This window comes from Hyperolius riggenbachi, chromosome 9 (genome assembly GCF_040937935.1).
Source record: "Hyperolius riggenbachi isolate aHypRig1 chromosome 9, aHypRig1.pri, whole genome shotgun sequence".
Lineage (NCBI taxonomy): Eukaryota > Metazoa > Chordata > Amphibia > Anura > Hyperoliidae > Hyperolius > Hyperolius riggenbachi.
The window spans coordinates 256,193,114-256,210,422 of record NC_090654.1 but is presented as its reverse complement, the minus strand read 5'-3'; the positions used below and the strand labels follow the sequence as shown (position 1 = coordinate 256,210,422).

Here is a 17,309-nt window from a genome sequence, read left to right as displayed (position 1 = left end):
AAGGTGATGTCCGAGGTCTTAGCCGAGCTTAGACTGAGGGGAATCAATATCCTCGGATATTTAGATGATTTTTTGATTTGGGGCCCTTCAGCTGAAGTGGTAAGGTCACAGACATTATCGACATTAGATTATCTCCAGCAGTTGGGTTGGCTTATTAATTGGGAGAAATGTTCCCTTGTTCCATCCCAGGTCATAGAGTTTCTAGGTTTTAACATTGATACTAGAAAGGAGAAGATCTTCATGCCTGATAGAAAGGTTTTTGCCATTCTAAACGCTGTTTTTTCCTTTCAGAACTCAAGAACAATATCGCTGAGGAAAGCAATGGCAATACTCGGACTCCTAACAGCCTCATTTCCCGCAGTACAGTGGGGACAATTCCACGCAAAAGTACTACAGTTGTGGATACTCAGATCATGGAACAGGAGCCTCACAGTGCTAGACAGGAGGATCTCTATTCCTCACAGCATAAAAGTGTCTCTGTTGTGGTGGCAGGATCGGGTTCACTTTTTAACAGGTCGTTTGTGGAATTACCCGGAACAAAGGATAATCACAACGGATGCCAGTTTATGGGGATGGGGAGCACACCTGGATGCTCTTCCAGCCCAGGGACAGTGGTCTGTACAGATCAGCTCAAGGTCATCAAACAGCAGAGAACTAGAAGCAGTATGGATGGCACTACTACACTTCAAGGATCAAATCAGAGGATCGCATGTAACTATAAAGACCGACAACAGGGCAGTTGTGGCATTCTTGAACAGGCAGGGAGGCACGAGAAGTCAGATATTATGGAAGCAGACATCAAAGATTATGTTTTGGTCAGAAAGCAATATCGAGTCTCTACAGGCACGTCACCTAAAGGGGACATCGAACCAGGTGGCGGATTATCTAAGCAGGGAGAGGCTGGACCAGAACGAGTGGTCACTCAACCAGAAGGTCTTTCAGATGATAATTTCACAGTGGGGATGCCCAGAACTGGATTTATTCGCCAGGAAAAAGAACTCAAAATGTCGGAAATTTTGTGCCCTATACCAGGAGGATTCACCTTGGGCGGTGGATGCGTTCACAATCAGTTGGGAGGGTATGATGATGTATGCTTTTCCTCCAATTCCATTACTTTCAAGAGTATTGAAGAAGATCATTCAGGACAAGGCAAGAATCATATTGATTGCTCCAATGTGGCCCAAACGTCCATGGTTCACATTACTTCAGTCTCTAGCGATATCAGAACCAATAGTACTCCCACTGATACAGGACCTGTTGTCCCAGGGCCCAGTGTTGCATCCAGATCTGAGTCTACTTCATCTATCAGCCTGGAACCTGAGTGGGAAATACTAAAGTCCAAGGGCTTCTCAGATGATCTGGCAGAGACATTACTCAATAGTAGGAAAAAGGTAACTCGGGGAATCTACCAGAAGGCATGGAGAGTCTTTAAGGACTGGTGTGCAAACAGATCTTTTAACAATAGATCACTTAGGTCAGTTTTGGAGTTTTTACAATGTGGCTATAAGAAGGGCCTCAGTGTTAGTACTCTGAAGGTTCAGGTATCAGCCCTGAGTGTTTTTCTGGAAAGAAAGGTAGCACAGGAAGATTATATAGTTCGTTTTTTTCAGGCACTGAGAAGACTAAAACCATCTATACGATCAAGAGTACCTGCTTGGGATCTCAATACGGTCTTACAGGGTCTATGCGAGTCTCCATTTGAACCTTTATCTCAGGTCTCTGACAAATTCCTAACATTAAAAACCATATTTCTTCTAGCCATTACTACTGCAAGAAGGATAGGGGAACTACAAGCTTTATCCATAAAGGAGCCGTATTGTGTTATTTCAGAAGATAGAGTAACATTACGCCCGGATGCAGCATTCCTTCCTAAAGTGGTTTCCTCATTTCACAGAAACCAAGAAATTTATATTCCGTCATTTTGTGAGAATCCCACAAATGATAAGGAAAAGAGACTACATTCTCTAGACGTAAGAAGATGTTTATTACATTATTTGGAAAGGACTAACTCTTGGAGGAAGTCAGACGCAATTTTTGTCCTGTTTTCAGGCAGGTCAAGAGGAAATAAGGCTTCTAAGACAACCCTAGCACGTTGGATCAAGCAAGCAATTGTATCAGCATACCAGGTGCAAGGGAAGACGTTAACTTCTTCTGTCAGGGCCCATTCTACAAGAGGTGTCTCTACGTCATGGGCAGAGAGGGCAGGGGCCTCTATTGATCAGATATGCAGAGCTGCAACATGGTCGAGTCATAACACGTTTGTGAAACATTATCGACTTAATGTATCTGCAGGCACAGATTTATCCTTTGGAAGGAAGGTTCTGCAAGCAGTGGTCCCACCCTAAGCCTGATCTCTAGTATATCGTCTCATCCAGGGGTGCTGTCCGAGTGACGATCCGGGAAAGACAACTTTACTTACGGTAACGTCTTTTCCGGTAGTCAGGAGGACAGCACCCCTACAACCCGCCCTTTTTGGGTGGAGTATCAGAGGTTTGTATAAGCATCATTAATGTCCGTATTATCTTTTATATTTACTGAAGTATAGCAGCAAGTAAGTAGCTTATATAGCAGGCTGCCTGTCGCTTATGCAAATTCTTCTTTTGCAGTTCCTGTCCACGGTGGGGAGGGAGACAAGTCTCATCCAGGGGTGCTGTCCTCCTGACTACCGGAAAAGACGTTACCGTAAGTAAAGTTGTCTTTCATAGCCGTAACGATAAATTAGGTCAGTTTGTGTTGGGCTTAAGGAATGAAATCTGGTTTTGACACCAATAGGAAGATTTTAGGATCTAATTGGATACGCTTAGTTAGCAGTTTATTTATTAGGACACGGACTCTTTCACACAAGCGTGAGACCCTTGGGCAGGTATATCAGGTTATGGAACCTAGTTCCTGGGGAGCTACATCCTCAAACATAATGGGCTTCTCGTCAGGTAGATTATATGCAATCCATAGGGGACCAGATATACACGATGCAAGAGCCTAATGGAGACTCCCATGTTAGCGGTTTGCATTCTTCCCTTAGATAAGGTCTCCAGGTACTGGGCCCGCTGGTGTGCCTTTCCTTAAAGCAATGGAGATGGAATGCTTACTGAGCTAAGCAGCCAATGAAGTTACTGAGGGCTATGTCTTGGAAAGCAATAGCTGATTGGTTGTTTTTAGAAATTATATGGAAGATAGATTACTCATATATGAACATCAAGGTGCTTGCTATTTATAATTAAACCTCCCACATGTAATACGGGCCTTTCTTTGTTTTTGTCAATCGATTAGAAAGATGACTTTAATGTTCACCTTTCAGTAGGGTCATTGAGATGCAAATAGCTTTGAGTTAGTGCAGGTGAAGGTATGCAGCTTGAAAATTGTAATGGGTAGGATGGAGGCACCCAATGTGTGTTCTATTTTAGTATTTTTAAATAAAAAATTATATAATGGAAAGAGAGGTAATTGCTTATCTCTCCAGAAGCTATAGACACCAGTTCAACTGGAAAAAAGTTTTTATTCAAAAAGCTGACAAACGCGTTTCACGGGTCATGGCCAGCTTCCTCAGGTCAATACAAAATGCTTTGATAGCATAAAGGATAGAGTGAAGGCGCCTTCCTCTCTTTTTATTATAATTTTTTTTATTTAAAAATACTAAAATAGAACACACATTGGGTGCCTCCATCCTACCCATTACCACTCAGACCTCCTTTGGAGGTCTTAGCTTTGCAGTTGTTCTGGAAAGTCTATCATACTACAGGAGAGCGACCATCCATTATCCAGCAGGACCTGGAGTCCCGAGCAGGGACGGTTAATTCCCTGCAGGCAACCCACCTTTGTGAGTATATATTTATAAGTGTATCCTGCCTATACCTGACGATACTGCACCATCGGGCTCCCGGTCTCTCCCTACTTCTCACCTAGGTATTCTTGGCCCCTACAAGAATCACCAAATATAAAACCCTATAGCTTGTAAATGGGATAATCAAATCTTGCCAAGGTAAATAAATGTCCATTTTTGAGCTGCATAAATTTGCATACATCATTTTGATAATCCTAAATGAACTTGGAATTATTTGCATCTCATTGACCAATCCTACTCGCAGGGATGTTTTTAACCAAAGGCATTCCAGGCCTTTGCCTGAAGTGCCATTGGTCCTGGGGGGGGGGAGGGTGTCATGTCCCTGGATTAGGCACGACGCCAAATGAAGCCTCGCCTCCCGTGGGTGTTAGATCACCTGCTTCTGGTGCATGTGTGCAGCAGCAGGGAGTTCGGTGTCCTGAAGAGCAGTAGCATCGCCGGTCCCTGGAGAGTAGACATCACAAGGTCCAGATAGGATAAGTTGCAGGCAGCCTCCACTGTGTCCTTCTGTGCCAGCTCTGCTCACCTTTGTGCCTCTTTCTGTCACAATGCGCCTCCTTCTGTCCCCCTGCGTCTCTTCTGCCCCTTGTGTGTCCCCCTGTGCACCTGCCTCTGTCCCTTTGCACGCCAGCTCTGTCTGTCCCCCAACCCCTCCCCCTTCATGTGCCACCCTCTGTCCACCCCCTCCCCCTGTGTTTCTCCCACTGTCCCCACCTCCCCTCCCACGTGCGCCTTACTTTGTCCCCGTGTCCCTTCTCTCTGTCCTCTGCGCCTTCTCCTGTCCCTCTGCACGCCGGCTCCGTCTGTTCCACCCCCTACCCCCGTGTGCCTTCCTCTGTCCCCCCCCCCCCCCCCCACGTGCGCTTTACTCTGTCCCCCTGTGTCCCCTCTCTCTGTCCTCTGCGCCTTCTCCTGTCCCTTTGTGCCTCCTCCTGTACCCTTGTGCCATTATCTACGCTCCCCCAGGCCGGTGTGTATATGCAGAGCATAACACAGAAGATGCTGTGCTCTCACGTCCCTGCTGGAATCCGGCGCTGTGCCTGTGCAACCATCCTGTCAGTCTCCTGCTCCCTCTAGTGCTGGCTCCTCACTCTCCGTATGTCGTCTGTAATCATGCGGTAGCAGATGCCGGGCACTAGGCCGAGCGGACAGGCGGAAGCACAGCACTGGACTCCAGCAGGGGGTGAGAGCACAGCTTCTGCTGCACTATACTCTGCATTTACACACTGGGCTGGGAAAGTGCAGGAAGGGGGTGTGTAACTAATTACGACAAGATCAGCAGGTTGTTCGTACCTCGGGGACTCCCTGTATTATGCATCCACCTTAAACAGGACATGGTTTATATTTTTTTTTGGGTGGGGGGAGGGAGAACTTGTTGCCAGGGGTGATAAAAAGGCTAGAAACGGACCTGACTACACTCCATACATTTTTAAATTGGAGAAGGCATCTTGCAGTGCCGGGACGAATCTTATATCAAATAGTATTTATTGAAGAAGGCTTTCCTGGAGGCTAGTAGGCTTGCGTGCGTGCGTGACCACAGGAACCACAATTTACATACAGTCTAAACTAGAGTCTTAAAAGCTAGTCCCTGGAAGTGAAAAGCTGAGATAATCCCATCTAATTATATAGCCTTCCCTCTCCTCAGTACTTTTTTAAACAAACAAATTGTAGTTTTTCTCATTATTACCAGATAAAGCTAGCAAAACAGGTAGGGACACAGAATCACATGTAAGATATGTAAGCCATGATAGTTTTCAGGCAATTAATGGCTGGTCACCAAGACATCATATAGGCCAAGGATTAATTTTATTTTTTCTTACCGGACATGAACATGCTACAGGCTTAAAGTAGAACTCCGGGGATGTAGAAACCCTACAATGCTAGTTATCAGTTATTGCAACCAATCCTTAAAGAACAGGTGCGAGGTGAAATAAAAAACAATCTGCTTACCTGGGGCTTCCTCCCGCCACTTGCAGCCTACCTATCCCTCGTAGCTCCGGTGCTGTGGCCTCGCTCTTCGTAATTGTGCTCATGTGGTCTGGAGCGTTCTCGTTTGCACAGGCCGGCATCTGCAACAGAGGGGATTCCGGGACATCGGAGCTGCAATGAGGGACAGATGGGCTGCCAGGAGCTTCAGGAAGCCCCAGGTAAGTAGATCCAGTTTTTTTTTTTTTTTTTTTTTTTTTTTTTTTTTTTTTAAAAGGACAGGGATTGAACTTCATTCATCCCAATCAGTAGCTGAAACCCCCCTTACCATGGGAAATATTTACCTTTTTTTCCAATAGATAGATCATCAAGGACATCTGTATGGCTGATATTGTGGTGAAACCCCTCCCACAGTGTGATGTCAGGACCTAGGTACTGACATCACACTGTTGGGAGCCTTGTTGCATTGTGGGAAATAACGGTCATTTCCAACTGCCAAGCAACCAGTATCTCCCACTGTGCATATGTATATCTATAAAAAATATTAGAAAGAATGGCAGTTGGTGCTGATTAGGTGCAGGCTGATTGTGGATCAAAGAATATGAACAAATTACATGGCGCATATCAATATTTCTTGATTTTTCTTCCATATATTAACTTTTCGCTTTGCAATGTGTTTAATTTTTTTTTCCCCCTGTTTGCTAAATTTCATCTCTGAGGCCTAGTGCACACCAGAGCGGTTCGGCTGCAGTTTGCGATCTGCTTGCGGGTGCGGATACGCTAGGGTAATGTATTTCAATGGGCTGGTGCACACCAGAGCGGGAGGCGTTTTGCAGAAACGCATACTCCCGGGCTGCTGCAGATTTTGGATTGCGGATGCGTTTCTGCCTCAATGTTAAGTATAGGAAAAACGCAAACCGCTCTGAGAAACGGCACTTCAGAGCGGTTTGCCAGGCGTTTTTTGTTACAGTAGCTGTTCAGTAACAGCTTTACTGTAACAATACATGAAATCTACTATACCAAAACCGCTACACAAAACCGCAAAACGCTAGCTGAAACGCTGCAGAAAAAGAAGAAAAAGCGTTTCAAAATCTGCTAGCATTTTGCGGATCTGCTAGCGGTTTTTGGTGTGCACCAGGCCTAAATGCTAGTTTTACATTCAGCATAGAGCACACCTACATTTCAAGGCTTAAAGAGACCCAGAGATGAAACGATAAGGAGAATCGATACTTACCCGGGGCTGCCTCCCGCCCCATAAACACGTCTAAGTCCCACACTGTCCTCCCGCGGTCTGCCGTTCAGCCGCGGTGAGCCCCGTTAACAGGCTCAGTCGGTGCCAGTCAGGGTCTACTGCACATGCGCAGACCTCCCGTGCATGCACAGTTGACCCGGACTGACGTCACTGAGCCTGTTACCAGGGCAGATTGCGGCTGAACGGAAGACTGCAGGAGGACGGCGTGGGATTGAGACGTGTTTATGCGCCCCATAAAGCCCCGGGTAAGTATCGATTCCTCTCTTTTATTCATCTCTGAGTCTCTTTAATGGGGAATTTTAACCAAGGATTGAACTTTATCCCAGTCAGTAGCTGATGCCCCTTTCCCACAAGAAATCTTTACCCTTTTCTCAAATAGATACGGGGGCTCTGTATGGCTGATATTGTGGTGTAACCCCTCCCACAGTGTGATGACATGACAGTTTGCTGTTTGTGAACCTTGTTGCATTGTCAAATGTAGCGCCCCCCCCCCCCCTTTTTCATTGTGGCTTAAAGAGAAACTCCGACCAAGAATTGAACTTTATCCCAATCAGTAGCTGATACCCCTTTTACATGAGAAATCTATTCCTTTTCACAAACAGACCATCAGGGGGTGCTGTATGACTGATATTGTGGTGAAACCCCTCCCACAGGAAACTGAGGACCATGGTACTCTTAGCAATTTTCTGTCTGTGAACCTTGTTGCATTGTGGGAAATGGCTGTTTACAGCTGTTTCCAACTGCCAAAAAAGCGTGCAGCAGCTACATCACCTGCCAACAGTAAAAATGTCACCATGTGATAAATGTCAGAATGTGAATCAGGGACTCAAAAGATTTGACAATGCGCAAACACTGACTAAATCATTTATATACAATTATTGTAAAAATGAAGCACTTTTTTTTATTACATTATTTTCACTGGAGTTCCTCTTTAAAAGATCTTGCACCATGTCCAATAGCTACATGCAACCAATTTCAGCCCGGATTGGTCGTTTGGGCATGCTCTTGGCGGCTCCGATTTTCATCAGATTTGATTTATAATCACCTAATGGAATGAATTGGCTGCCAAGTCATCTGATGTATGGACACCTTTTACAGGGCTCACCTGCTCACCCTACATAAATTAATAAAGCAGGTAGCAAACACACAAAAGATCAGAAAAGACTCTGTCAGTGACGTACTAGAGACGATCATGACAAAACTCTAGTATGACAGTAGCTTTAGCTATTCGGCCCGCTGCGTGTCTGCTGATAAGAGCTGCATAAGGATAAATAGTGCAAACACACAGTTTACAAGGGAGAAGGAAGAAAACCTGATAGAATCAGATCAGAATACACTGCAGCTAGTTTAAAATGGGCCTGAACTCAAGACAGAAGGAAAACCTAGAGAAATGCTCCCTGTATGTATTTAGAGAGTTTAGCCTGTCTAATTCCCCCTCATCTGTGACTAAGTGCAAGTTGTAATTTGACCCCTCAACTGTATCAGCTGACTGCCAGGGTAGAGAATTCATTGGTAAACACAGGATGTTAGCAATATTTCTTCTTCCATGGAAGCAGAAAGTAGACACTGCAGACTCATTGCAGGATTTGTATCAGCTGTAACAAAGAAATGTTTTTCTTTAAAGGTTATTATGCTGTTGCTTATCTTTTAGAGCACAGAGGAAGTTCTGAGTTCAGGCCCGCTTTAAGCTATAAGTGTAGAGTAATGGCTTAATCTGTTACATACTGGAGGTGAGGTGCCAGTATGGTAAAAAAAAGGCTTGAAATCAAGAATGCAGGCGTGATTGAACAGGGCCCTTTTGCTAAGGCCATTTGAGCTCACGTATAAATATGACACAAGTTTACAAATGGCTTTTCTGTCCAGCTGCACTTGAATTTCAACCTACTCAAGTAGCCTATAAAATCCAAGTTAAAGAGTAACCAGTCCGGGCAGGCTAATGTGTGGAGGAATGTGGTGTGACTGCCGGAATCCAGCTGACACCATGACCTGTCAGCAGAAGTTGTTGGTCCACCAAGGGCGATTGACCTTCCTGTGTTTTTTTTTTTTTTTTTTTTTTTTTTTTTTTTTATAAATTCTGAACGATTTTTTTTGCATTTCCGAACAAGCGGTAAAAAGTGCAGTAAATGCATAAAGTGCGGTAAAATGTGCAATATTTCAGCGGTAAGCATGCAGTAAATGTATAATAGTAGTCTGTAATTCTATATTTGATCAGTGCGCTCCTCAATAGATATTCTAAATATTGATAAATCTTAATAAATCTGTCTGGTCGGATCGCTATTTTTGAATTGTGTGTGTCACACTACGTACAAAATTTCTATTCTATGGAAACAGCGCTCAACAACCCACATATTAATACACAAGATTCCACATTTAAAAAGTCCACAACACCCTCAATAGGTGTGATCCACAGGTATCCAGTTAATAGTCCAACCAATAATTCTTCATATACAGTTCATAGCAGTAATGATATATTCTCACCGGAACAATAGGCCAACCACTAACGATTAGCAATCACGTTTTTGGACCATGCCAGCACACGAACTCCTCCACTGATATAGGACTCCTCAGATGTGTGTATACATGTCATATGAAAGAGAGACACAGACAAATATATTAAAAAGAGCAAGTGCACTTACAAACATCCAGTTAAAATGCGCATATAAAACAATCCTCGAGGTGATCCAGCGTCTGACCGACTCCTACAGCGCCGCTCTTTTTAATATATTTTATAAAATGGAATTACGCTATGGTACACCTGTTTGAGCCCTAGATCATTTCTTTGCTGACACAAGAGAAAGTCATCACAACAAGCTAGAGCTGCTGGTCTGTGAAGGGTCGGCCATATTATCTGGTGAGAGGCTTGAGTGCATAGCTGGTGGAGGCACTTTAGGGTGACCCGTGAGTGGAGTGGGAGCACTGGTGGTGCTGGATAGTGTATGCTCTGTAAACGGTATCACACTATTGCTGTGTCTCTCTTTCATATGACATGTATAGCTCTGGGTCCCTGTTTCGAATCCCATCCAGGGCACTATCTGCAAAGAGTTTGTATGTTCTCTCCGTGTCTGCGTGGGTTTCCTCCGGGCACTCCGGTTTCCTCCCACATTCCAAAAACATACGGATAAGTTAATTGGCTCCCCCTAAAAAAATTGGCCCTAGACTACAGTACTTACACTACATAATATACACATATGGCAATGGTAGGGATTAGATTGTGAGCTCCTTTGAGGGACAGTTAGTGACAAGACAATATATATATATATATATATATATATATATAAACAATGTACAGCGCTGCGTAATATGTCGGCGCTATATAAATACTAAATAATAATAATAATAGGCATCCCTTATAAAAAAAAAATCCAGTAAATATTTCGAGTCTTATTTCTACTATTCCTTTCCAGTGTTCTTCCCAGGCTCTTTTAGCCAGGTGCTCCTCCCGGCTACTTTTTGTAAGCACCCGGCTGTCATCGGCTCACCACCTCCTCTGCTGTAAGCAGAATTGTGTAAAGAAGCACTGGCCCTGCTTTCTCCCAGCTCGCCCCTTTCAGCTACTTTTCTATGCCACCCAGCTGGAAAAAAAATTCTGGGGAGAACACTGCTTTCTAATACACAGCCTGAATAGGAACTCCACTAAAACAGCAATAGGAACTCCACTAAAAACTGCATAATGCATCCAAATTGACTTTATCTCCAGTTACAGGCAGGTATTAAACTGATCGGTAAATTAAATGCGAACATACCCCCTAATTTCCATGAGAATAGCTATTTTTTGTAATATGTGTTCCCATCTTTTAACCACCCTGGCGTTCTGATTAAATCGCCAGGGTGGCTGCGGGAGGGTTTTTTTTAAATAAAAAAAAAACTATTTCATGCAGCCAACTGAAAGTTGGCTGCATGAAAGCCCACTAGAGGGCGCTCCGGAGGCGATCTTCCGATCGCCTCCGGCGCCCAGAATAAACAAGGAAGGCCGCAATGAGCGGCCTTCCTTGTTTTGCTTATATCGTCGCCATAGCGACGAGCGGAGTGACGTCATCGACGTCAGCCGACGTCCTGACGTCAGCCGCCTCCGATCCAGCCCTTAGCGCTGGCCGGAACTTTTTGTTCCGGCTACGCTGGGCTCAGGCGGCTGGGGGGACCCTCTTTCGCCGCTGCTCGCGGCGGATCGCCGCAGAGCGGCGGCGATCAGGCAGCACACGCGGCTGGCAAAGTGCCGGCTGCGTGTGCTGCTTTTTATTTGACAAAAATCGGCCCAGCAGGGCCTGAGCGGCAGCCTCTGGCGGTGTTGGACGAGCTGAGCTCGTCCAGACCGCTCAGCAGGTTAAATTGGTATATTACTAATTTTAAAATGTTACTATGAAGGAAATTTAACTAGGATAGAAAGGACCAGTGTGGTTTGAATTATAAAACTACATCTTTTTCTTATGAAATCTTTATGGTGGTGGGGGCATGACCAGGGGTGTGGCATGGGCGTGGCTTAAAGAAAACCTGAACTGAAAATTAAAAGTCAAAATAAACATACACAAGTCATACTTACCTCCTGTGTAGTCTACCCTTCGATCTATTTTTCCTCTCCTGTGTCCTGTTTGTCCACTGTGATCAATGGAATTCTCCGTCCTCCATTTTGAAAATAGCCATTACCCCATAACAGCTTCCTGGTCAGCACACAGTTAAACTGTAACATCGCCCACTTGAGCCATAGGGAAACATGGACACATCAGTTCTCCTCTCAGCTGTAACTGACAGCAACTGATATATGACTGACAGCAACTGATATATTTCAGATCTGACAAAATATTGTCAGAACTGGAAGGGATTATTGTCAGAAGAAAATGGTGAGCTTCTGAGAGGAACTGATGGCAAGGTAACTATGTAATGTTCATTTGAAGTTACCTCATGTGTTTATTTTAAATAATTTTACTCAGTACAGGTTCTCTTTAAGTGTCCTTTTTTTCCTCATCTCAAAGTTGGGATGTATGTAACACTAATGCTGCATACACACTTGAGATAAAAGTCTCTGGAAAAGGCAAGATCACAGACCAATTATACCCCATTCCATGTAGTATGAGAGCCATACCTTCACAGTCTATTCTATGGAGCTGCACTCCCCATCAGATAAAATCTTTGCAAGATGCTGCACACAAAGATGCCCGTACACATTCAAAAGATCATTATCTGCAAAAGATCTCTTCCTGCAATAGATCCATTCCTTCAAAATGCATTCATAGTCTGAGATCTGCAGATCATCATACACACCTTGTTTAGCAGGCAATCGTCTGCATATCATCTGCAGATCAGATCCACCAGGATGGATTTTCAGATCTGCAGATGATTGCCAGATATGCAGATGAAGTCTGTTAAACAAGGTGTGTATGAGGATCTGCAGATCTCATAGACTATGCATGCATTTTGCAGGAATGGATCTATTGCAGGAAGAGATCTTTTGCAGATAATCTTTTGAATGTGTAAGGGCATCTTTGTGTGCAGCATCTTGCAAAGATTTTATCTGATGGGGAGTGCAGCTCCATAGAATAGACTGTGTAGAGTATGGCTCTCATACTACATGGAATGGGGTAAAATTGGTCTGTGATCTTGCCTTTTCCAGAGACTTTTATCTCAAGTGTGTATGCAGCATTACCCTCCCTCCCACAGCAATCCCTTTACTAAATGCCTGACACTAACCTCCTCTGCCTGACTATAAACTCTGTCCTCTCTCTTTTGTATTAATTTCAACCAATCAAAATGTTGGCAACGACTGGCGGACCCGATAGGAGACTTATATATGCAATGCTGTGACTACGCCTACATACCTCTTCAGTGTTCTCCCCAGAAGTTTTTCCAGCTGGGTGGCATGAAAAATATAGCTGGGTCGGGTGCGACGGGGGAATACAGGGCCAGCACAACTCTGCTTACAGCATAGACGGTGGATGAGGAGGTGAGCTGATGACAGCTGGGTGCTCACAAAAATTAACCGGGTGGAGCACCCGGCTAATAGAGCCTCTGAAGAACACTGCACTCCATGCTGTATCTGCTCTATCAGCGTGCGTCCAGGACCAGATGTCACACACCATGTTTGGTCCCAGACCCATGCTGATTGGAGGAGGTGCAGTACTGAGAGGTATGTAGGTGGAGTCCCTCATCAGGTCTGCCAGTAGTAGCTAACATCTTGATTGGTTGAAGTTAATTCAAACTGATTGGCTGATGACTTTATGGGTCAGTATGAAATAAGTGTGGACTAATTGCCATTTGGTGTTTGGACAGGTTTGTAAAAGGAGCTACACTCCAGAACGCCACTGTTTCAGGTCCTATATCGTTTTAAAAAAAAAACCATGTAGTTACTGGATGGTGCCGATTTCTTTCTTCCTGTAAAGACCTTGACCTGGCTATGAAGTAACGCATTACACAGTGCAACGAGTGAACACAGCCGTAGAAGAAAAGCGCTGCATATATCATTTTTTTTAATGCAGACCTGAACTCGGAACTTCCTCTCTGCTCTAAAATATATGCAACAGTATAATAACCTTTAAACAAAACTTTTTTTTTGCTACAGCTGATACAAATCCTACAGTGTGTCCACTTCCTGCTTTCCTGTTCACATATTGTTAACATCCTGTATGTACCAATTAGCTCTCTGCCGTGGCAGCAAGCTGATACAGCTAAGGGATCAAATTACAGTTGTGATTAGACACACAGGAGGGGGAAATAGACAGGCTAAACTCTAAATACATACAGGGTGCATTTCTCTGTTTTCCTCCTGTCCTGTGCAAGAGCTCAGGTCCACTTTAATATAGGCCCTAAAGTCATGTGACCTATGTTTGTATCCTCCTTTAAGGGGATTGTCAGGTTCCTTTAAACTCTAGTGGGTTAATTTTAATGCAAGTTTAAAGCAACACAGCATAAAATAGTATAAACCATTTTTTTCATAATTGGCAATGTTAGATTGAATTGGACAATGAATGAAACTTGTACATGTTCCATCACAAACCATTATGCTCAAATATGACCACATGGGCTTGTTCACAGCATACAGTGCAAGTGGCTATGCATGGCTGAGCAACACATGGCTATTAGCGGTACTTGGTCACTTAGCTGAGGGGGTAGCATGCAATAAAGCAGTGATGGCTAACTTTGACACTCCAGCTGTGACAAAACTACAAATCCCATCATGCCTCTGCCTCCCCGAGTTATGCTTAGAGCTGTCAGAGTATTGCAGTGCCTCATGGGACTTGTAGTTCCACCACAGCTGGAGTGCCAAGGTTGGCCATCACTGCAATAAAGCATACTGCCTTGTGTTACAGCAGTCTCCTGCAGCCTCAAGTCATTGGTGAGGAAGACTTCCATTGTGTTCTGTGCAGTAGGATGCTATGTGCAATGCATTGTACTTCACTTGCTATAGATAAATAAAAAGAAATTGCAACTGCACTCAGGATTATGGTCATCTTTACTATGTCTGTCTAGTTTTAACCAGGAAAATCCCAATTCTATTAAGAATTGCCTGCGCAGCATGCACACCATAACCGATGCGCTAATCTGCCGCCTGACCTTAACCACCACCCACCACTGTGCCACCCACACTAAGCCGCCACCCACAGGTGCTTCCAGGTCCATGCATACTAACAACCTTTGGTTAGTACGTACAGTATGTAGGATGACTTCCAGGTCCATGCATACTAAAAAATTGTGGATTAGTAGATAAAAAGATGATGATTGCTAATAGCCATTTAGCACTTATTCTTAAAGGGACATTGTACTGTAATTAAAAACGGAATTTGGACTTACCTGGGACCTCCTCCATGTTTATGCACGGTTCAGTCTTTAGAGAACCGTGCATGCACAGGAGACATACGGCGCCCGACGTGATGGCGAGGGAGCACACGTGCAACTTTATCCGAGAGTCAACGATTACCAGAACAGCCAGCGGGACCATGAGAAGGAAGAGGAGTATGCCGGAGAACCTGGCGGCTCCAGGGGGCTGGAGGAAGCCCCAGGCAAGTCCAAATTCAGTTTTTATTTACAGCTGATGGTTCCCTTAACGTTTACTTACTGGTGACCTTAGCCAGTTTAAAAACGGGCTAGGTCTGTCACTGCGCATGCGGCCGCCGCTTCTGGCCCCGTTCTCCTCTGCAAGCCTTCAGTGTCTCTGCGTCCCTGCACATGCTCAGTGCAAAAAAGCACTGACACAGGGACAAAGCAGGACGCAGGGACACTTGCAAATTATTATATAGGATTTATGTTTGTTTTTTTTTGTTTTTTTTTTTATTATTACTATTATTAACGTCAGTAAGTAGTAATCATGTTGTACATTACAGGTGTGATGTTTCTCCTGCACCAAAGACAAAATTACGCCCCACGAGAGTCCCGTCTGCTACTCGGAACAAGGATGCTGGGAAAAAAGTGGATAATGCACAAGGTGTGTTCGCAATGAGCAATAAAACAGTGTATGACTTATAATGAAATCTTTTAATGTACTATCGTCATTTTTGTAATTACTATGTTCCTGACCAGTTATATAGGGCTGTAACCTTTCAGAATTTTGTTTGCTTGCAGCATTCGGCAGTGTTCTAGTGTTATGGGATAACATTAAGATTTATTGAAAACATTTAGAACCGCTAAACAATTTTTTTTTCCTGCTTGTGCAACTGGCCCAGGGGGTATGGAATACATACTTTGCATCCCCATTAAAAATTAGTTTTGTGAAGTGCTCCATTTATAGGGTACATGCATAGAAATCACTGCCCTAGTCTGCTTGCTACAAATAGCGGTCTTTATGCGTTGAAGTAAAACTATTTAATGTTAGTGGTACAGAAAATAAAGCAAAGTAGAAACCAGGTTAAAAACCCTCCTCTATTGTCCTGTGCTTTGGCTAATTGCTTATAAAATGCAGGCAATATCTTAGCCAGCTGAATCTAGCTTGGTCTTTTTCTCAAGACGTCTCTTTAATCTCATTAAGATGTCTACTCCTGCCCTCATCAATATGGTTCCCCAGTAAGCCAGCGCCTATACAATACACCTTGGGCTAGACTCCCTAACACTGCTACTGCCTGTGTGCCCTAGTAGCTGTAGCTGCAGCACTTTGAGTCCACCAGGAGAAAAGCACAATATACCATAAAGGTTATTTGTACTGTCTTGATATCGGTAATGCTGGGAATACACCATGAGTTTTTTCAGCAGATGGTTCGAAAGAAAATTAGGTCCGATCTGATGTCAATCGTTTTTCTGATTAAAAAAAAAATTGGAAGATTGGAACAACGATCAAAAAAAATCGATCAGAAAGGAAATCTGCCAAAAAAAAACTTATCCTGTATTCCCAGCATTAGGCCATGTGTTGCCAGCTCTCAGCACACTGAATGCCTTCAGACACAAGATTGTTGCCCCTTTGGATGATGGATCTTTCATCTTATGTGTACAAGCAACTTGTGCCATTTACAAATGTAGCAGCTCCTGTTTCTCATTCCTGCCTAATGATCAGTATATTTCACACTGACACAGGAATAATGCTGAGGATTACCAGCCGCTCATAGGCAGCACCGTTGCTGTTTGTTTTTCTGTGTTGTGTGAGAGGATTGGACCACTGCATAAGAACAAAACCGGTTCTGTCAGATTCCTTTTTCTTCTGTGATCATTATTTTTTTCCCAATTACCGTGTATACTCTGAAGTAATGTGCTCTATAACTATGCTTACTCAACCCCACAGTGGCCATTATAAATGTAGTTATGCATTGCTGATTGTGGCTCTCTGAGGAGATTTGGAACCCCCCTGACTAGAGGCCTGCTTGCCATAGTGCTGCTGCCTGATGGCAGTGAACTAGCTAAGAAGCTGTGGGCTCCAGTGCAAGTTGTACATTGGGCCCCCCAAGCACTCTATAAATAACAATTGATACGGCGCACCAGAACTAATCAACGACAACCACAGTGTCAGAGGTGCAAGAAGGGGATGGGAAACAGTTTGTTAATAATTACTACTATTCAAAGCATCTATAGAAGTGATTATTACTAGGACAGGACCAATAAAGAGCTAATACTGTGGATAAGGGTGGGCACTCCGGGCCCCTCTGGCCCAAGGGCCCCGATGTGGTCACAACCTCTGCACCCACTATTGCTATGCCACTGCCTGATAGTCTAGTCTGGTTCAGACTCCCCCTTCTCTCTACAAACCCTTCACTGCTACCCATTGCTTTGTATGTCTGCATTCTCTTCAAATCTCTAAAGGTGGCCACACACCATACAATTGTTTTACATTTCTTTTCAATTCAAGATTTACAATCATTTTTTTCTGATTGATTAGAACAT

General features: G+C 44.0%; 1 protein-coding gene across 2 annotated transcripts in view; it reads left to right on the top strand.

Annotated features, from left to right (window-relative positions):
- The window catches only part of LOC137533143 (TOG array regulator of axonemal microtubules protein 1-like), a 90,584-nt gene that overhangs the window by 41,283 nt on the left and 31,992 nt on the right, over nucleotides 1-17,309 (top strand). For both annotated transcript variants that reach the window (XM_068254356.1, XM_068254355.1), the window contains exon 6: nucleotides 15,329-15,429. In XM_068254356.1, the coding sequence (XP_068110457.1) occupies nucleotides 15,329-15,429 (101 nt within the window). The remainder of the gene's footprint in view (nucleotides 1-15,328; nucleotides 15,430-17,309) is intronic.